At 51.2% G+C, this 21,490-nt stretch overlaps 1 protein-coding gene across 6 annotated transcripts in view; it reads left to right on the top strand.

Moving 5' to 3' along the window:
- The window catches only part of RALY (RALY heterogeneous nuclear ribonucleoprotein), a 134,815-nt gene that overhangs the window by 95,454 nt on the left and 17,871 nt on the right, over window positions 1-21,490 (top strand). For all 6 annotated transcript variants that reach the window (XM_072917199.1, XM_072917200.1, XM_041720210.2 and 3 more), the window contains one exon: window positions 15,204-15,468. In XM_072917199.1, the coding sequence (XP_072773300.1) occupies window positions 15,213-15,468 (256 nt within the window). In that variant the 5' untranslated portion in view covers window positions 15,204-15,212. The remainder of the gene's footprint in view (window positions 1-15,203; window positions 15,469-21,490) is intronic.

Raw genomic sequence — 21,490 nt, 5'->3', positions numbered from 1 at the left:
GAAACTTCTAAACTTGGTTTTCCCCATTAATAAATAAATCATTCGCTGTTAAAACAACAATTGGGCTGGTGGGGGGTGTTCATTAAGGAGCATCAGCACCCGTGTGAGTGGGGGATGGAAATGTGTTTTTCTGTTAGGCTGGGAATGATAAAGAATTAAAGAATAATTCTCAAGAAATTAGTCATGGCCAGCCATTAATGAGCATCTCAGTAACACACTAATGAGCTGGCTTCAGCTGCCTGTAAAAAAGGGCCTTTAATTAGATTAGTGCATGTAGCATTGTCCAGTGCCTGGTAGGTAATCATCAGGTTTTGCACTGGTGGGATTACAGATGACATTCTATTTAATTGCTGTTTCCTTTTCATTTTCTTCCTCTTTGGTTTTGTTGGTTTTTTTTTTTTTTTTTCTTTTGAAGATTCTTTCCTCCAAAGAATTTTGTTTCTGTTCTCAAGCAGAACCTAAATGTTGTCCATGGAATTCTGCATCTGAAAGGGCTGCCAGACTGGGCTTATCTGATTCAATTGACCTTTAAAATTTATTTTGCTGCTGTCAAAAAGGATGTTGGTCTGTTCAGGAGAAATTTCTGAGATGATTGGAAGTAGAGACTCCTGAAAACTCCACTTGTTGCATATTCTGCAATCAAAGGATGATCCTATTTGGGAGGGAAGGCTTCTAGGAGAAAAGTGCCTTAATTTAAAATATATTTTCATGAAGAAAATGCTTTCAAAGACAAAATTTCAGCCTTGTCAAGCAGATGGAGTTGGTGGCTGCTGCATCCCTGGGAATATTCAGGGCTGGGTTGGACAGGGCTTGGAGCAAACTGGAACAGTGGAAGGTGTCCCTGCCCGTGGGAGGGGGTGGAACAACTCAATCTTTGAAGGTCCCTCCCAACCCAAACTATTCCATTATTCTTTGGGGTAAAACTGTCTCCAAAGGGGGTGCAGATGAGCAGCTCTGGGGTGACCCCAGCCCTGTGAGGTGAGGCCACACCTCGAGCGCTGTGTCCAGCTCGGGCCCCTCAGCTTGGGAAGGACCTTGGGATGCTCGAGCACATCCAGAGGAGGCAGCGAGGCTGGAGAGGGGCCGGGAACACAAACCCTGTGAGGAACCACTGAGGGAGCTGGGGGTGCTCAGCCTGGAGAAAAGGAGACTCAGGGGTGACCCCATCACTCTCCACAGCTCCTGAGAGGTGGCTGAGCTCAGCTGGGGTTGGGCTCTTTCTCCAGGAACAGACAGAACCAGAGGACACAGCCTCGAGCTGTACCAAGGGAAATTCAGGTTGGATATTAGGGAAAAGTTTTTCACAGAAAGGTGATAAAGTTCTGGAATGGCTGCTGGGGAGGTGGTGGAGTCCCCATCCCTGGGTGTGTTTAACAAAGCCTGGATGTGGCACTGGGTGCCAGGGCTCAGTTGAGGTGCTGGGGCTGGGTTGGACTTGATGATCTTGAAGGTCTCATCCAACCTGGTCATTCTGTGAGTTCTGTGATTCTGTGAGCTCTGTGCAGCATTTGGGGAAGCCCCAGATCTGTGAACACAAGGCAGGGTGAGGAGCTTGGACAGCTCCCACTGTCCAGCTCTAGGTCATCCTTTATCACACTTATTAGGAAGGATTTAATGCTCTAATGAATAGATTTTTAAGCTTCTACATGCATAAATAATATATAGGACAGATGGTAACGAGCCACAGCTATAAACTGAGTGCTGATCTGATAGACTTTGTGACTGTTGTACCTTTAACAGCTGATTAAATACTTATTTAAACAGCTATTGATTATTTATGGCTCCGTTACGGAGGATTTCAGAAATTTAAGGCAGAGACAGCTTTTCAAAGGATTGGCAGGATTTCTGCAGTTTGAAATGACTTGTTTTAATTAAAAATTAAAAAAGGAGGCTCATTGCACAGCAGGCTGAAGGAGGACTGGGGGGAGCCACTTCTGTCCCCAGCCTGACCAGCTTTTTTTTTTAATTTTTATTTTAAATTTTTTATGGTATTATAATTATTTTAAAAGCTGTTTATTTTAGTATAGAGGTTTTTGGTTAATATTAATTTGATTTTTTTAATATAGCTTTATGTGTTATAGGGAAAAAGGGTTTTAATAGTTTATAAGAGGATTTTAGTTCTAAAATTAAGATGCTTTTTTATTTGGGATTTAATTTTTTATTGGCTATGATGTTTTTATGTTGTTTTTTTTATATGTTTGGGGGTTTTTTTGGGAAAGGGTTTGGTTTTGTGGTATTCTTTTTTTGGTTGGTAGTTGATGGGGCGGCCAGCAGGCACTTTGGGAAGGGGCTTTGGTTTTTTTAGTAGGGTTGTTTGGTTTGGTTTAGTTGAGATAGGGGTTGGGTTTGGTTGTGTTATTTGTTTTGTTGGTTGGAAGCGAGAGGGAGGGTTTTATTGTGATTTTTGTTTTTAATATGTGCTTTTTATAGAGCCGCATTTAGTTTTTTAGTGGTTTTATAGCTTGTTAGTCATATAAGAAGGTTTTGGTATTATTTTTAAAAAAATTTTTAATGTTAAATTTAAAAAATTTATGATGTTTTAAATATATATTTTTTATATTTACATATAAATATATATTTATATGTATATATAAAAATATATATAAAAATATATATAAAAATACAAATATTTTTATATTTTTTAGAATAAAAGATGATATTTTATTTTGGGATTTTGTGAAATAGATTTCTTTTTGGGTTTGTGAAATAGATATATTTTTGTTTTTTGGAATATATCTATTTTGCTAAATACATACTTTTATCCCCAGATTTATGGGGATATTCTCAGTGCAGAGAAGAGGGGTTACAGGAGCTGCTCCTGCCATTGGCACGGGGGCAGCAGCACAGGTGGCACCAGCCCCGGTGCCAGGCCAGGCTGCTCCGGGTGCAGATTCCCCGTGCGTCAGGCTGGCGTGAGCGGGGCAGAGCAGGGGCTGCTGCCAGCCCTCCTGCAGGGCCACATCTGCCAGGGCAGCCTGGATTGCTGCTGGCACCCTGCAGGACACGTGCCCTGCTGAGCCTGAGCTGCCTCTTTGCTCTGCCCTTGTGTGTCCAGGGCCAGCTCGGGCTGCTGCAACCTCCACCCGAGCGTGGGAAGGGGCACGGACACACCACTCTAATTCAAGCTGAAAAGAGGGTTTATGTCTTCCAGCTCTGGACACGTGGGGAGTTGTTGTTCTTAGACATGTGTCTTAGTTTGAAAAGACAGGAATCTGTGAAGGAAGGCAAGAGCCTCCTGTGAAATGGAAAAGGTAAACCCCCTCCCTCCGAATTACCACAATTTCAAAATTAAAAGGCTCTCAGGCAAAGATATGGGAATGGGAATAACTGTTCTTTACTAGGAAAAAAAACTAAATTTAAAAAATGTAGCTAGTACAAACAAAACTAGTGATAGAGTCAGAAACCTGACACCCTGAAGAGTCAGGGTGTTGGCAATAGTCCAGTGAAATGGTGGCTGCTCCTCCTGGAGGGGCAGATGAAATTCTGCTGGAGCAGGGATCTGTAGAAGGGTGGAGTTTTCTCTGTAGGTCTGGTGATGGAGTAGATGGGCCTGGTCTTCCTCTGGGGATCCAGCGGGGAAGAAGCTGCTCCTCTGGGAATCCAGCAAAGGGCTGCTCTGATATCCCAAAAAATGCTGATTTTATGCAGGTAGGGGTGCTTGGCTCCTCCCTCTGGGTGGAGCATCTCACCATGGGATGATGTAACTTTCCCAGCCATGCAGGGAGTCATTCAATGGCCCATTAACAGAAGATCTCTCCCCGGAGGGAGACATTGTTCTTGGAAGAGATAAGAAAACTGCCCAACCTCCAACAGATGGCAACAGAATACATGCTTATCTTACAAGCCAGGACAACATAAAATGAGTATACAGAAGCTTGGTAAGGTCAAAAGAGAAAAAGACCCAGTTTTATTCAAATATCTGATATCCAAAGGTGACCGTGGATTGGAGGATGGAATTACCACTTCTCCAACTACACTGGTCTAAACATCAGTCAATAATTTCTCTCCACCCACAGAGAAATATGTAAACAACTCTATTTATAAATGAAATTGTGTGGGAACTCTGGCTCTCAGGAAGCCTGGGGCTGTGGCACTTGGGGATAGGGTTTAGGTGGTGCTGGGTGGATGCTGGGACCTGATGATCTCAGAGGTCTTTTCCAACCTTAATGATTCCGTGATGTGCAAGGTAGAGCCCTGGGACATGTTGGGGGAAATTCAGAGGTCCTGTAGAAGGAGCCCCTTGTTGGATGGGAGAGGGGACAGCCCAGAATGGCACTTGAGGGACCCCAGAACCTGCTCTGCCTGCAGTGAAAGGATCCTCCCCATCTGGGATGTGCTTGGTTGCACTTACAGGGGGAACAAGGTTTGCAAAGGGACCCCACAGCTTCAGTCTGGCTCCTGCTGAGCTCACCTCCACCTTCCCAGCTCTCAGCACAGCAAATATTCTCCTAAAATACAGCCCTGGGCCTGCAGAACCAGTCTAAAAATTGTGCCATCTTTGTCTAGCCCCTTTTTTAATAACTTCCCAGTCCTTCAACACTCATGTTTGGGAGGATTGAAGCTGTTTTCCCCAGCAAACCCAAGCACTGCTTTCCTCCCAGTTGATTCTGTTTATTGGAGCTCCCAGCAGTAGCAGGATCTCCCTGCTCTCTGTGGGGAGGGCTGGGCCCTCCAGGTCTGTGTGCAGGACTTGCTGGGGACTCAGGAGTTATTGAAAAGAGTGCAGGGTTTGTGTTGGTTATTAAAGCAACACTTCTGCGCTGAGCTCGCTAGGAAATGGCTCAGGGCTCCCCAGGGAGGAGTGATTGGCACTGGGGGTGGCAGGGACCCTGCTGCCCAGGGCTTGTGCAACTCTGTGCTGCCCATGGAGCTGGGCAGGGCAATCCCTTGCCTCAAAACTGCATTTTTTCAGCTTAAAGAGGAAAAAAAAAACAAACAGGAGCAGGTTGGCCAGAGCAGCTGTGGCTGCCTCTGGATCCCTGGCAGTGCCCAAGGCCAGGCTGGACAGGGCTTGGAGCAGCCTGGGACAGTGGAAGGTGTCCCTGCCATGAGAGGACATGTCTCCCTCTCAGAGAGTGGGACAGGATGATTTTTCAGGTCCCTTCCAGCCCAACCATTCTGTGATCCTGTGATTCTCTGTCATGGTTTGACACTGGCACAATGCCAGTGCCCCATGAAAATGCAACCTACCAACCAAATGCTGTGAAATGCGATCGAGAGCAGAGCAAAGCAGGCCAAACTTAATAACAAAGGAAAGACTTTATTACACTACTACTAATAATATAAAGGGGAAGAAAAAGAAAAAAAACCACACAAACTTCAAAATGAAAACCTTCCAAAACACTCCTCCTCCCACCACCCAACTCCAACAAACCACAGCGAGACCCATTTAGATCCTTAATCCAGTTTTCACCCTTCAATATAATCAATACTGAATCCATCGGGGAAGAGAGGAGTCCCCCTTGCACCACAGACCCCCAGGAAACACAGCTGCCACCTCTTGTGTTTCCATGTCACACGTGGCACTGCCCAGACCCACCGGCCAGTGCGACACTCTCCTCTCCATGTCACAGTGCTCTCACCACCGTGCATGGACAGAGACTGCTTATAGGGCCCCTTTAAGGATGCTTTGCCAAGGACCACCAGGAACAACAGTCCAGTATCGCATTTCGGGACTAGAGTCCCCCCCATTTTCCCCTGGGGCCGAGGGTCCAAGGACAGAGATCGCCTTCTCTTCTTCTCTGAAGACGGAGGGCATCCTCACACCCTCCTCAGCTCTCTCTGTCCATTCCAGAACTGGTAGTTGCTGAAGAAGGTCTCTTGGCTCACCAGTGCATCCCCCTAAAATGCAGTCCCTCTTGAAAGAAGGAGTGGTTCAGTCTATGGTAAACAAGCAGAGTCCAGCCAAAAGGCACTCCATCATCTCCCCCCAACCTTCTTCTCTGAACATCTGAGGTCCCAGGCTGTCTCTCTTTCCTTCAAATTGAGGAGGAGTAATATTTCATAAAGCCTTCATTTCCCAGAAAAGGGTTAAAATTCCCGGACTCCCCGGATGGCTGAAATCTCAGCCCAGGACTCCTTCTCCTGTCTCCCACGCTGGGCATCTTCCCCCCCTTCTCCTTCTCCTCTGTCGGCAAACTCCCAGGTGTCTGCTGGCTCTCTATCTCTTTTCCCTCTAGCTTAGGGGAGGGGGAACAAAGACATCCCAGATGTTCTCCACCCTTCCGTCCGCAGGAGCTGGCCCAGCTCGGTTCCGATCCTTCACCCCCTGGCCTACCTCTGCAGGCCGCATGGCTCCCCTCCCCCAGCCAGCCTGGGCTGGGGAGAGGTCCGTACCTTGCGATGACCGGAACCAAAGGAGAGTGAGTCCTCCTGGGAATTCCGCCTTTAACCCCTCTGTGTTCTCAGAGGCGTGTCCACCTTCAGTTGGTCACCCCAAGTGTCAGTATCCAAACCTGACCCCTGACTGTGACTTCTTCCTTCCAAAAAAATTCTTTTCCCAGGTCAAACCAGGACATTCTCCTAAACCCCTCAGAGCCTGGTGGCTGCCCAAAGTGAGCTCCTCCCCATGGGACAGCCCTGACAATCTGTTTGTGCTGGGGAATGTTAACTGCCCAGGCCTTCCCTAAAACTCATCTTTCTGGCTGCTTGCAAGAAAGTGCAAATCACTTCTGTGGTGCATTTTTGTCTTCCCATGTAATGCTGCTGATTCATGTTCATAGAAACAGAATGGTTTGGGTTGAAAGGGACCTGAAAAATCATCTTGTTCCCACCCCCTGCCATGGCAGGGACACCTCCCACTGTCCCAGGCTGCTCCCAGCCCTGTCCAGCCTGCCTTGGACACCCCCGGGGAACCAGGGGCAGCCACAGCTGCTCTGGGCACCTGTGCCAGGGCCTGCCCACCCTCACAGGGAACAATTTCTTCCTAATATCTAACCAAAATTGACCCTCTTTCAGTTCAAAACCGCTCCCCTGTCTCCTGTCACAATAGACCCTACTCAGAGTTTTGTCCCCATTAAGTACCAAAATTTTCTGTGCTGCTCCCTTGTAACTGGCAAGAAAGATATTTGGGCATGAAAGGTTTGGGATGAAAGCAGCAAGGGCAACCTCCAAAAAGCAGTGAGGTCAGGGCTGGGGGTGGCCCAGCACAGGAGTATCTGAGATGGTTAAAAACACCTGAACAAGGTGCACCCCACTCACTGGAGCTCCACAGGCTGGACCATCCACCCATGCTGCAAGACACAGATTGTTGGTGCTTTTTCCAATACCCCAAATGCCAAATTTGCCCCAAACCTGGCAGGGACCAGGTTTGTCCCTGTGCCCCGTGCTGGAGATGCCTACAGGATGTCTGCATTTGTCACACACCAACGTGTGATGGTGTTCCTGGTGGAGATGTGGGCAGGATAGAAAACCCAGGATGGAAATCCCCCTCTCCCCTCCTGTGAGCAAACATGATGAGAGGGACCGAAGAGCCAGGCTGCTGCTGTCACACCCACACAAAGAGCTCCTGCAGGACGCAGGGGGGCTGGGTTTGCTTTTTGCTCTCCCTTCTCCTGCTGTGACATTCCTCACTCAGGCAGACCCTGGGGTTTGCAGCCACCTGGCTCTCAGTTACCTGGTGATGTGGGAACATGTGGGAATCCAGAGCTTTCCTCTGGCTGCCCTGGCAGGTCTGGGACCCTGGCAGGGGTCAGGAACCCCCCTGTACAGAGCCCCCAGAGACACTGGCTGTGATCTCTGTCCATGGAAAAGAGTTTTCAATCTTACAGGATGAATTACAAGCTTTGGGTGTTTGATAAGAGTAATAATTAAGTGTGACACGAGTGCAAAAGTAAAATTTTAGGTTTCTAGATTAGGGGTTCAGAGGGGACAAGATGGAGGAAATTGGGTGTGTCTTGTCCTTTTCCTCCTTCTTCATGCCCTCCATGTTTCACTGTGGTGTTGGCATTTTTCTGTTGGTTTAGGCTGGGGACACACTGTCCAACGTAGGTGACAGATATTGGCACGTTATTGTAAATCCAGCACAGGTAGTTTCTGGTATTTAATGTTTGTAACATCCCACTGGGGGCAGAGCCCCACACGCTGCCCTGCAGGACAGAGCTGCGGCAGGGCAGCAGAACATGTTAGAGATAAACAGAATAAACAACCTTGAAACCAGCACAGACCAATTATGGCTTCTTCTTTGGCAATGGGGCAGAAAGACAGAGACTTTCTACAATCTGGGAATCACCAATACCCACAGATTCCGACAGGAACAGGCACTGAGAGCAGGGAGGGGACAGCTGGGCGGCACTCCAGGGCCAGCCTCGGGCTGCTCCTGCCTGGAATAGCAGGATTTTTAAGGGATTCCTGCACGTTGGCCGCAGAGGGACAGTGTGTGACATTGCTGCCAGGTGTGCTGTCACAGGAGAGGAGAAGCAGAGGCAGGGAGAGGAGTTTGCTGGCATCCATCCCCCTCCTGGCATGGAACAGGGGCATGTGCAGGTGGGCACAGCCTGTTCTGGGGTGTGGGGGCTCACTGGGACCCTGGAGTGGCCCTTAGCTATTGTAAATGTAGGTGAACCCAGTGGGGAGAAATGCTGATGTCTGACTCCAGTTCAGAAGGCTGAATGATTTCTTTATTATAACTATGCTAAAATACATTAATATACTATTTAAAGGAGATACTAAAACTACATTTTACTTTTTCTAACTACCATATCTAACCAACCCACAACTCGTGACCCTCTCTGAGAGCCCAGCCCCAGGTAGGTTGGATTGGCCATCAGGCTCAAACAATCCTCACCAGAATCCAATCAAGCAATCACCCCAGGTAAACAATTCTCCAAACACATTCCGCATAGGAAAAACAAGGAGCAGAAACAGAAATTGTTTTCTCTTTCTCTCCTCTGTGCTCCTCTGTGAAAAATCCTGAAAGAAAGAAGGATGTGCCTGTGACACTCACCCCTAAAAATGGCACAGGGGATCCTTGAATTTCTGGGATGCAAAGCTCAGTTAATCCCTGCTGTATTTTCTTCTCTCCTGGTGGTGGCACACAGGTGCCCTGGAGCCCAGGGGGATGAACCCCTGGGGAACCTTGGGGACCTGCCAGGCTCCAGGGCTGTGTGGAGCTCAGCTTGCAGGGCTGGTGGTCAGAAGGTGCTGGAGAGCCCAGCCTGGGTGCAGATGGACGTCCCCAGCTGCTCCTGGGTCACCGTAGGGTGGCCTCAGTGCTGTCCCCTGGGGACTCACGGGGTCTCTCCCTGTGCAGAGGGGACGGCACAGGCAGGAGGGAGGGAAGGAGAAGCAAGGAAAGGGGGAAGGGAGTATGTTAAATGGGATATTTGGAAGAAATTGTTCCCTGAGGGGGTGGCAAGGCATAGGGTGCCCAGAGCAGCTGTGGCTGCCCCTGGATCCCTGCCAGTGCCCAAGGTCAGGTTGGATGGGGCTGGGAGCAGCCTGGGACAGTGGAAGGTGTCCCTGCCCATGGCAGGGGGTGGCACTGGATGGGCTGTAAGGTCCCTTCCACCTCAAGTGATTCTGTGATTCTAGGAAGGGTAGAAGGAAGGAAGTAAGTATGGAAGGAGAAATCTTACTCCTGGAAATCTCATCCTTAAGTCTCCTTGTGTCTTTGGAGGCATTTGGGACTGGGAGTGCCACTGCAATATCTCTGGAGGCTTTGGTGAGGCTGGAGGCACTCCCCCCTCTACCCTCTCATGTCTGGACTTCAGTTTCCCTTGCAGAAAACAGGGATAATCCTAATACTCTGTCCTTGATGTTCTTGGGGTGCTGGAGGTGAGGAACCCCTTTATACCTTTGTTTATTCATGTCCAAATATTGTCCCTTGTTGCTTTTTGTCTTTTCTCTTTTCCAATTCTAGTTCATCTTGTGGCAGTTGTGGGATGGGGGGTGAAAGGTGAAATCAAAGCCTTGGAAATGCTCCTGCTGATGCCAGCAGTGGTTACTGGAATGTCCTGGAATTAGCAGGAAAACGTGTGTATGCTGTGTGGGTGTTTCTGACCAGACACATCTGCTCTGGCTCAGCCCTGCTGGGTGTTCCTGGTGGCTGGAGAGGCTGCTCTCCCCCCAGGCTGTGGAGCTGTGCAGTTTCCCAGCTGCTGGCTCTGCTGGATCTCACCTGGACACACATTCCCTGCTGGAATGCAGGGAGGGGAGTATGAAACAGCCATGGTTAAAATGCCCTTTTCCAGCTGTTAGAGTAAGGCCAGCGAGAGGTGCCAAGTGACTGCTGTGTTTAAGAGGAAATTCCAGATGAATGGGACAGAGGAGAAAGGGAGGCTGATTTCTCCAGGGGATGCCTGGCTCAGGTGTGGCAGCAGCAGAGCACCGTGCACAGGCTGCTGGCACAGCAGGACCCTCTGAGCATTCCCAGCCTTGTCCTTCCCTTGTCCCTGCTGGATCCCTGCGGGCAGGGCCAGCAGAGCGTGGGCAGATGGCCCTGGAGAGCTCCCATCTGCAGAGACACTGCCCAGCCCTCCCAGCAGCATGGCCATCACCCTGCCTGACCTTGGCTGGGCCATCTGGTGGCCCTGCCCCCCTCCCATCAGCCCAGGCAGGTCCCCTGCACAGACCTGACCTGTCCCAGGTGGCCACTGGGAATTCCACTGGGAATTCCAAGGGATGAGCTCCATGCTCTGGCACTGGTGTGGTGTGGGGTGTCCTACCCTTAGGTACAGCTTTATAGAGCCTGAGTGAATTCCTAAGTGAATTCCCAAGTGGAAGTTGCTCATCTCATATCCAGCTTTATGGGACTGTTGGGATGCAGCCTCCCAGGTGGGCAGGAGAGGACCCAGCACAGGGAACAGCACAGCACAGCTGCAGGAAGGTCTCAGGAGCCAGACAAGGACTGTGTCAGGTGGGGGTGGGCAGGAGAGGCACGGGTTCCCCTTTTCCAATGCCCCCCAACTCCATGGCAGCACAAATCTTCATCCTGGGAGATGCCTTAGGAGATTTCCTTCTCCAAGGGAAGATCCACCTTCCTGCCCACACCTCACCTTCATCCAGTCTTTTTTTTTAATAGCAAACTAGGCCACAAACCTAGGACACAAACCCACATGGGGAAGGGTCCACTGACAGCTGCAGAGCTGGCTCACGTGGCACCTGCTGAGAGCCCATGAAATTTGGGGGAAAACAAAAGTTTTATATCCCCACCCTCCCCACATGCCACCTGAATCCCAGCCTGTTCCAGCCCAACCCACATCCCTCCTACACATGCTTAAAGAGCTCAGCCCCTGATGGAATTGAGGTTTGCAGCTGCAAACAGCTGGGCAGAGCTTCAGGCTCGTGCAAATAATACCTGACTGGGCTGTTGTCCTTGGGGAGGCTTGGGCTTTGCCTGATTTAGGACTGGGGGGTAGCAGCAGTGAAGCCCTGCAGTGCTGGGGTGTGAAAGCAGAGCCAGGAGTGTTTGGTGTGAGTGCTGTGTCTGATTTTGAGAAAGGGAACATTCCTCAGCAGGGCCACACCTGGAAATTATTTATTTATTATAACTATGCTATAATACATAGCATGGGTGCTGGAAATGGTGTGGCCAAACTTGACCAAGCTCTTTTCTCCTGTGGAATGTGATGTGGTTGGTGTCTGCCCTGACTTCAGGAAGGCTTTGGGCACAGTCCTGCAGCATCCTGGCACCCAGGTGGGCACTGCAGGCTGGATGCTGGGTTCCAAGGATGGGGAGAGGGGCTCAGACTCTGCCCAGGGACCAGGGGAGTTTCTCAGAGATCTGGAAAGAAAAGGAGGGCCATGGGTGGGTAGCAAATGGGTTGGAGACTTGCCCTGACTCCAGCAGATGAGGATGAAAAAGTGGGAAGGTATCCTGTAGAGGGGAAGCAGCTTAGAGGGACCAAAGGGTGTTCCTGTGGCATGGCCTGGGGTGGGGAAAAGAGGTGCCAGGGCAGGCTGGCTCTGAAACAAGGAAACACAGGCTTCAGGAGCTCCAGAGTCACCAGGTGTAAAGCCATGTGCTGGAGCCACCGGTGTGACAATGAGGGCTCACAGCAGGTCTGATGTGTCCTCAGGGCAGCAAGGCCACCCAGGGCCACCTGGCTGCAGATACCTCACAGGTGTCCAGGCTCTGGGAAGGTCCTGCACAGCCTCAGGCACTCCCAGCATGTTCAGAATGGAGATTCCCTGGGCACTGGGCACCCTGGAGCAGCCTCCAGCTGGGCTTGGTGCAGATACTCAGGGTTTCTGTGAAATGAGTCTTTGAGGCTTGAGCTGGGTACCCAGAGTGACCAAAGAGCTGGGAAGAGCCTCCAGTTCTCCCCATCTGCACCAGTTTCCTTTGAGAACCTCTTCCAGGTGGCACTGCAAAAATAAGTTCAAATAGAGATCATTAAACAAGGGCTGATATAGGGGTGGAAGTTGGAGCACCACTTGCCAAGGTTGAGAATTGAATTCACTTAGATTCCTTTGAAAGTCCTGTCCTTTGGCTATTTTTCCCAGTGTTTTAAGGAAAATTCTGCCTGCCAGGAATTGGGTTTAAAGCAATAAAACAAAAGTATCTGGATATTTTAATCTGTAAGTGTGAAAGGGAAAATACAATGAGCCAGATTCAGAAAAAGTCTAAATTTTTTTTTAAATTATTTTTATTATTGGATTTAGCAGGCAGATTATTTCCAGCCTTAGTGGCAGGTTAATGGAGTGGCAGGGGTTGGAGCCAGAGATTTATTGTGGAGCCACATCCTCAGAGAGACTCAGACTTGCCAGGTGTCTCCAGTGCTCGGTGTGGCCTGGCTTTCAGTGGTGACAGGGATGGAGTGTCCAGCTCTTTGTGCCCCCTGGGAAGGGGGAGGTGTGCCCTGGCAGCTGGGCACAGAGCCCATTGCTGGGGGATGGCTCCAGCACCCTCAGGCTGCAAACCCCCTCTGCCTGTGGGGATGGGGCAGTCTCCTCCCATCTCCCTGTCCTGGCCTGGAATTTGAGATGTTGGGATTTAGAGAGGTGCTAGTGAGCCCCAGCACTGCTGCTTGTCTGTGTGGGCATCCTGGGGCAGGGTGGGACCGTGGCAGGAGCAGATCCCGAGGGGCTGGAGGCCAGAAGGGAAAACGTTTGTTGGATTATGCTCTTTTCTGACCTAGAGATGGAGCAACTGAGAGGCATTTTAAAAACTTTGATTTTATTTTTAGTCTCATGAGAAGGGTGAGATAATACATGTGTTATAATTTATGTCATTACAATCAGAAATTAACTATTTCTTAATTACAATATCCTATAAGTGTTTCTTGGCCTATCAGCTTTAGCTACTTCTGTCAAGTTTTTCTTGAGAATTTTCTACAAATCCCTTTCCCACAAACATCCAAATATCCCTGAGGAGCCAAAACAGGGCTACCCCTGCGAAGGGTGAGGTGGGTGTGATGATGTTCTCCCCTCTAACAGAGGAGAGAGAAGCAACCAGAGATTGTGTGTCCTGTGAGGAATCTCTGTGCAGGAGAGCACAGGGAAGAAGCAGGACTGGGGTTTTGGAAAGTCTTGGATGCAACCCCAAAATATTGTGGCCTTTTGGCAGGCTCAGCCTGCCAGAGCAAGGGTGTAGGAAAGGAACTGCATGGCCTAGGGCTCAGCAAAGCTGGAACATCCCACACTGCCCTGGCAGTGCCTCGAGCAGGCTGGGCTGGGGGCAGCAGAGCCCGCCAGGGCTTGGGGACAGGGGGGACAGCGCCCAAGGGGCTGCACCAGTGTGGGCAGGCACTCGTGGTTAGCAATACCAGGCAGTAATTACAGCACAGATGCTCAAATGCACATTTGCTGTTCAGGTCCAGGCTCAGAAATGGCCCCACAAATGTGGTGGAGAGGCAGCACATGCAAACAACCACCCCTCAGTTATGAGCAGTTGCATTTTGAACCTGAGGCAGTAGAAATGTTTGGTTGCTAAAGGCCAGCAAAGCAGAGGCAATGCATCAGGAGGTGGAAGCGTGGTGTTCCTTGAAGCCTTCCTGCTCTCCAGCCTTTCACCCTGGTTGTCCCTGCTTTATTCTGAAAGGTGCAATGTCACCAGCTGGCCCTACCTTGGACCAGACTGTCCAGACTTGGGCTTGGAGCCAGGCAGTACCAGGAGAGGAGCTGGGGACCACCAGGCAGAGGACACCAGGCCCTGTGGTAGCAGCACAACCCCTGTGCCAGGCTTGGGGACCTCCAGGAGTTGTGGACACCCTGGTGGTGTTGTCCTTGGGAGTGGGAACACCTGTGGTTTCTGCTGGAAGGGGCTGGGGAAGAGCAGCACCTCCATGTGCATCACAAAACTCCTTGCACAGCTGCTGGGTCAATCCCACACTCTGTGTGTGCAGCAGAGCAGGGGTCCCAAACTTCCCTCTGGCTCTGGGAGGTGGGAACCAAGCTGCTCTCTCTGCACAGCTGTGGGTTTTGCAGGAGTTGGAGCAGACAGCCACACTGCCTTGGGTTTCACACAACTTCAGCCCCATCCCTCGTGCTCAGAGGGCAAACCTGTTCCCAGTGCTGCCCAAGGAGGAGTTTGCCTTGCAGCCACAGGAAGGGGTTGGATTGGCTCCCAGCCGATGGGATGTGATTTCCAGGCTAACAGTGACACCTCCTGTCTACACAAAATCCAGCCCAAATCCCGGCGTGCAGGCAGCGCAGCGCAGGTGCCAGCAGGAGCACATGGGCTGATCACTGCTTACATCTCTTCTTTTATATCCAAGTCCCCTTCTGGTGGGAGTGTGGCCTCACAGGGACAAAGCCATCCCTGTGCATAGTGAGCACTGGGAAGTGCTGGCAGGGGAAAGCCTGGAAAAGTGGGCATAAACCAAGGTGCTGGATGCAGACTGCTTCAGAAAGAGTTCTTTGAATTGTGATTTAGCATAGAGAGGTAAAAGCTTTGGTATGACAGTATGAAATCTTTTACTTAGATGTGAAATGGATTTAAATCTTGTTTTCTCCCCTAAAAGCAACCTTAGAATCACAGAGTACCCTGAGTTGGAAGGGACCCACAAGCCATCATTAAAGTTCAGCTCCTGGTCCTGTGCAGAACCAACCAGGTGTCAGTGTGATCAATTAATTTCTAGCAAGAGTTTAGGATCGACTGTGCCAGTGTTCTCCCAAGACTCAGGGGCTCCAAGAGATGGGATCTTCCCCACTGTGACCAGCTGAAATTGAGGAGCTGCTTCCTCCACTGAGAGCTTTGCCCCCCATCTGTTTTTCTGTGAATTCCTTCTCACACCCTCCTGACTCCCCACCTATCCTTGCAGGCATCCAAGATGTCCTTGAAGGTGCAGACCAGCAACATCACCAACAAGAATGACCCCAAATCCATCAACTCGCGGGTGTTCATCGGCAACCTCAACACGGCGGTGGTGAAGAAGTCGGATGTGGAGACCATCTTCTCCAAGTACGGGCGCGTGGTCGGCTGCTCCGTGCACAAGGGCTACGCCTTCGTGCAGTACTCCAACGAGCGGCACGCGCGCGCCGCCGTGCTGGGCGAGAACGGCCGCGTGCTGGCCGGCCAGAGCCTGGGTGAGTCCCCTCGCCGGGCCAGCAGCTGCTGGCTGGGTGTCGGAATCTGTGGGTATTGGCGATTCCGAGATTGTAGAAAGTCTCTGTCTTTCTGCCCCGTTGCCAAAGCAGAAGCCATAATTGGTCTGTGCTGGTTTCAAGGTTGTTTATTCTGTTTATCTCTAACATGTTCTGCTGCCCTGCCGCAGCTCTGTCCTGCAGGGCAGCGTGTGGGGCTCTGCCCCCAGTGGGATGGTACAAACATTAAATACCAGAAATTACGTGTACTATATTTACAATAATGTGCCAATATCTATCATCTACGTTGAATAGTGTGTCCCTAGCCTAAACCAATAGAAAAATGCCAACATCACCAAGAACATGGAGGTAAGGAAGAAGAAGGAGGAAGAACAGGATCAGGTCCACTTTCCTCCATCTTAGAACTCCTGACCCCCCTGTACAAAGTGAAAACCCCCCTGTACAGGTGTTAAAACCCCCCTGTACAATACTAAAAAATTTTACCCTCTAATTTGTGACTACTTTTACTATACCATCTAACTCTCTGTGACCGCTTGTGCCACCTTCAAAGTTGGTAATTCATTCCATGGTTCAAACTCAAGATCACAGCTGTTTTCTGCTGCTTGCCAGGGTCTAAAATGCCTCTGACCAAGGCCTGGAACCTCTAAAAATGTCTGAGGGACATTTTGAGTTCCGACAGCTGGGCTGTGCTGTGCCTTTTTCCCTAGGAGCCTGCTGGCTGGGCTGTGCTGTGCCTTTTCCCCAGCAGCCTGCTGGATGGGCTGTGCCATGGCCTTTTCCCCAGAAGCTGTCACAGTTGAGTCAGAGATGACCCAAACTCAGATCAGAAGGCAAAGGGTTAAAACCAGCCCATTTAGTCAATCCTCTTTTTTATACCTTGGTTCAGTACAAGTAGGGCCTGATTGGTCATTTAATCAACACATTTCACATGATTGGCTAATTAAGAAGACATCCATTGGTAAACAACTTTAGGAGAAAAACAACTTGTTAAAAACCACCACTTGTGTATTATTTACAGTTCTTTGTCTCCAGCTCCCTAATATTTCCCGGACCAATTAATGGGAAAGCTTATCTAGCTTTCTCTCTCTGACCAGACTGTCTCATCCACAAGCAGCCTGCTGGATGGGCTGTGCTGTGGCATTTTTCCCCATTTTTGGAAAAGAAACCGGAGATCATTTTAGAAGGAGGTAATATTTTGGGGGTTGGTCTCTCTCTCCAAGCAGCAGCTCACAGGACGAGAGGATTGAATTCTGTTAGTAAGTTTGTGGACAACACTGAGCTGGGAGCATGTGTCCATCTGTTGGAGGGCTCTGCAGGGAGACCTGGAATGGTTGGATGGATGGGCAGAGTCTAACAGGATGAAGTTTGATAAATCCAAGTGCCCAGTCCTGCATTTTGGCCACAATAGCCCCTGCAATGCCAAGGGCTGGGGACGGTGTGGCTGGACAGTGCCCAGGCAGAAAGGGACCTGGGGGCACTGGCTGTCAGCTGGCTGAACATGGGCCAGCAGCGTGGTGCCCTCCCTGCTGTGGGTGTCAGAGGGCAGTGTGCCCTGCTGGCCAAGAATGGCTCCTGGCCTGGGTCAGGAATGGTGTGGCCAGCAGGAGCAGGAGCTCATCCTGCCCCTGTGCTGGGCACTGCTGAGGGCACACCTCGAGTGCTGGGTCCAGCTCGGGCCCCTCAGCTTGGGAAGGACCTTGGGATGCTGGAGCACATCCAGAGGAGGCAGCGAGGCTGGAGAGGGGCTGGGAACACAAACCCTGTGAGGAACCCCTGAGGGAGCTGGGGGTGCTCAGCCTGGAGAAAAGGAGACTCAGGGGTGACCCCGTCACTCCCCACAGCTCCTGAGAGGTGGCTGTGCTCAGCTGGGGCTGGGCTCTTTCTCCAGGAACTGACAGAACCAGAGGACACAGCCTCGAGCTGCACCAAGGGAAATTCAGGCTGGATATTATGAAAAGTTTTTCATGGAAAGAGTGATAAAGTTCTGGAATGGCTGCTGGGGAGGTGGTGGAGTCCCCATCCCTGGGTGTGTTTAACAAAGCCTGGATGTGGCACTGGGTGCCAGGGCTGAGTTGAGGTGTTGGGGCTGGGTTGGACTCCATGATCTTGAAGGTCTCTTCCAACCTGGTCATTCTGTGAATATAAAAGTGGATTTTTATTTGAAGGTTTCAGGGGCAGTTATGAAAAAATGTCCACAATAGCTCACCCTAACAGGGGTGAGTACATTTTTATAGGTTTTAGGAAATTAGCATGATTGATAAAAAGCACCAATTAGGAGCACAAGTGGTGATGCAAATCCCCCCCAGTCAAGCCCCTTCTCTGGAGTCCCCCCTGGGCACTGGCTGCTCTCTGTCCATGAAATGGATCTCCAAGAGTTGTTCATGGCCTTGGTTCCCAGGAAGAACCAAGACAGCTCTGGGGTCCTGTACCACTCAGGGCTTGGAGATCTGGATTTTGTTCGGTTTTCTGTCTAGGAAAAGGCCATGGAAAATTACTGGGAAAATTAATCACTAATACAATAGGCTACAGAGCTACAAATACATGTATGAAGAATACAGAGAACATACCAAAGAACAAAAAATGCAAAACCCAAACAGCATCAGTTCCATGGGGTGATGGTGAAGGGATGGCTAGTGCCCAGTCAGACTGGGGTGTTGGATCTGCAGAGAGGGTCAGAGATGACCCAGCAGGGCCAGAGTGACAGGGCAGGGTCAGCAGGATTCCTGGCCAGGCACAGAGCTGGAGACCAGCATTCCAGCAGCACCCCAGGCAGGGGCTGAAGGCTCCCAGCTCCTGTGTAGGATGGGATCAGAGCTATGTGTGACATTGTGGCCCAAAACTTCAGCTCTGAGCTGTGACTGTAGGAGCCAAACAGCAAAACCACAGTTCTGGGTTATCCCATGGCCTTGTCCTGGAACTGCTGGGGAAGAACAAGGGTGGGGAAAGACATTGCCTGGTACCAAAGGCATGCATAGGACAAGGGGAATGGCTTCCCACTGCCAGAGGGCAGGGTTAGATGGCATATTGGGAAGGAATTGTTCCCTGGGAACAATTCACAGGGTGCCCAGAGAGGCTGTGGCTGCCCCTGGATCCCTGGCAGTGCCCAAGGCCAGGCTGGATGGGGCTGGGAGCAGCCTGGGACAGTGGGAGGTGTCCCTGCCATGGCAGGGGTGGGCTTTAAGGTCCCTTCCAACCCATCCCATTCTGTGATTCAGTGATTCCCTTGCAGGACCAGGCCCTAGCCTGTCAGGAGAGCTGATCTCCAGACCAGCTCAGCCTAACTCCAGCCAGCAGATGTTAAACAAGAGAATTCCCCCACGTCTGCACTGCTGTGGCATGAGAACTAACAAGCAAATCCCCCCAGCTGCATCTTTGCTTTTTCAGATTGCTCTGAGGTGTCACCAGCTCCAAGCTGAGAATTGGAACTGGGGAGAGGATTTTTAATGAAAAATAGTGATTTCCAAGCCTGCTGCAGGCAGTGGGACCCCAGGAAAGCAATTTGCAGCCCATTCCCACCCTGCTGCTGGCACAGGAGGTCATACTGAGGCCATGCTGCTTCCTCTGAGGTTTATCCAGATACCAGAAACTTCTGCTCACTTCTCTCGAGCTCCAGAGAGCGGAGCTGCAGACCTGGCAGAGCTCAGCATGCCAGGAATGCTTCCAGCCCAGATGTTGGCCCACATGTGCAGCCTGAGCTAGGATGGAGCCCAAGGAGCTCCTTGTAATGCTCCAGACAGACAGAGGAGATGTGGCCAAGAGACAGGGAGCACCTGTTCACTGAGCTGAAGAGAGAGATGAAAGGTTTGCTGTGAGGAAAACCTCCTGTCAGAAAACCTCTGAAACCTCTGATGTCTGCTGGTCCCAAGGGCCAGGCTGAGCACAGGAGATCTTCTCAGGCTGCTCCTGGGGAGTGAGGTTTGGGGTGCTCCTGGGGAGTGAGCTCTGGGGTGTTCATGGGGAGTGAGCTCTGGGGTGCTCTGGAGGAGTGAGCTTTGGGGTGTTCATGGGGAGTGAGCTCTGGGGTGTTCATGGAGGAGTGAGCTCTGGGGTGCTCCTAAAGGAGTGAGCTCTGGGATGCTCCCCTTGCAGGAGAACCCAGCAGAGAAAAGCTGTGGTGAGACAATCAAGGCTGGAAGCTTTTCTCTAAATAGAGGAGGGGTGGCCGTGTAGGAACGGGGAGAGGGAGGACAGGCTGGGACTGCCAGGGGATACTGCAGACACCCTGCTGAGGGGACTGTCCCTGCAGGTCCTGGCAGCCTCTGGGTGCCTTCTGCAGACACCCCAGTCACTGCAGGAGGCAGCTGCCCTAGGGAGGCACTGGAAGCTGGATCCACACCATCCCCTGCCATGTGGACTGAAAAGCAAAACCTCCCCACTGAGTGTGGGAACAGTGCCTGGGTATGAGCAGGAGGGACCAGTGCTGCTTGGGCTGGGCAGATGGAGTCAGTGATGCAGAGGAGGGAGCCAGAAGGGGAATGAGATGTAAAATCTGTCCAGGCTGATGTTCCTGCTGAGCTCTTGTCCCTCCTTTCTCACTCTCAAGGGAATCCTGTGGGATCTGACCACCCATCACTGCAATAGCTGAGAGCATGAATTCCCTGCTCTTGTTGGGTGCCAGGGAGGGCTCCATTGGGCTTTTTGTAGCAGTGGGGATCAGCAAATGAAGTGTCTTGGTTTGAAAAGCCAGATGTCTGCCAAGGAAGGCAGGAGCATCCCCTGAAATGGAAAATGTAAACCCCCTGCTTCCAAATTATTATAATTTTGAAATTAAGGGGCTCTCAGGCAAAGATATGGGAGTAGGAATAACAGTTCTTTATTAGGGAAAAAAATAAAAATAAAATAAAAATGCAGTAATACAAAAGAACCCTGCCAGAGTGAGAGCAGGCCCTGTCCCCCTGTGGGTCAGGGAGGTGGCAGCAGTCCCATCCCAGGGTGGCTCAGCCCTCCTGCAGTGCCAGCTGTGCTTCTGCTGGAGCAGGATCCTGCACAAGGGGGGAGTTTTCCTCTGGAGCTCCAGGGCTGGGGGAGATGGGCCTGGGCTCCTCTGGGAATGCAGGGGGAAGAAAGCTGCTCCTCTGGGAATGCAGGGGGAAGAAAGCTGCTCCTCTGGGAATGCAGGGGGGAGAAAGCTGCTCCTCTGGGAATGCAGGGGGCAAAGGCTGCTGTGGGTTCCCAGGTCAGATTGTATCCAGGTAGGAATGCTCGGCTCCTCCCCTGGGCGCAGCATCTCCCCATGGATGATGGAATTTTCTCAGCCATGCAGGGACACTCAGTGGCCATGGACAGCAGAGATCTCCTGGAAGGAGGATTGGCTGTGGGAGAGATGAAGAAAAAACTGCCCAGGGAACAGCAGAGACCTACCCCAGCTCTGACAGATGCTGACAGAATGCACAGCCCCAGCCACATCTTGTACCCCAGGAGATGGAGCTGATTGTTGTCCTTCTTTCCTGGGCTTCCAGTGCCCTCTTGCAGAGTGTTCCCAGCCTGGTGCTGCCAGGGGCTCTCCAGTCCGTGGGAGCAGTGACTGGCAGCTGGGAGCTGCACCCTGGCAGCAGAGAGGGTTCAGAGCCAGGAAGCTGCAGCTGGGCAGGGCTGTGTCTGACTGATCCCTTTGTTCCCTGGCAGTGCCAGCAGCCTTGGTGGCCCAGCAGGCTGTGTGGGGAATGTTCCTGCTGGCAGCAGCTGGCTCTGCACCTGCCCTGTGCCCACGTGCAGCCTCTCACCATCAGCTCCGCGCTCTCCTCAGCTGGGCAGGGCAGGGTGGAGGGAGGAGGGCAGCAAGGCAAACCCAGGCTCTGATGGGAATGTGCCCCCAGAGCAGCACTCGGGGCCACGGCTGAGCCAAGCACACACATTGGTTGTGCAAGCTCAGAAAGAGGCCAAGCTCAGCTTCAGCAGGAATAAGGTCTCTTGCCAGACCCTAAAAGGCAGCCAGGGGGTTGCACAGCAAGGCCCTGGTCAGTGGGAGCATGTCCATGCTCCTCTGGAGTCGTGTCCTGTGTGT

This window comes from Taeniopygia guttata, chromosome 20, assembly GCF_048771995.1.
Source record: "Taeniopygia guttata chromosome 20, bTaeGut7.mat, whole genome shotgun sequence".
Lineage (NCBI taxonomy): Eukaryota > Metazoa > Chordata > Aves > Passeriformes > Estrildidae > Taeniopygia > Taeniopygia guttata.
The sequence above is the reverse complement of the archived record's forward strand: the minus strand, read 5'-3'. Positions and strand labels throughout refer to the sequence as shown.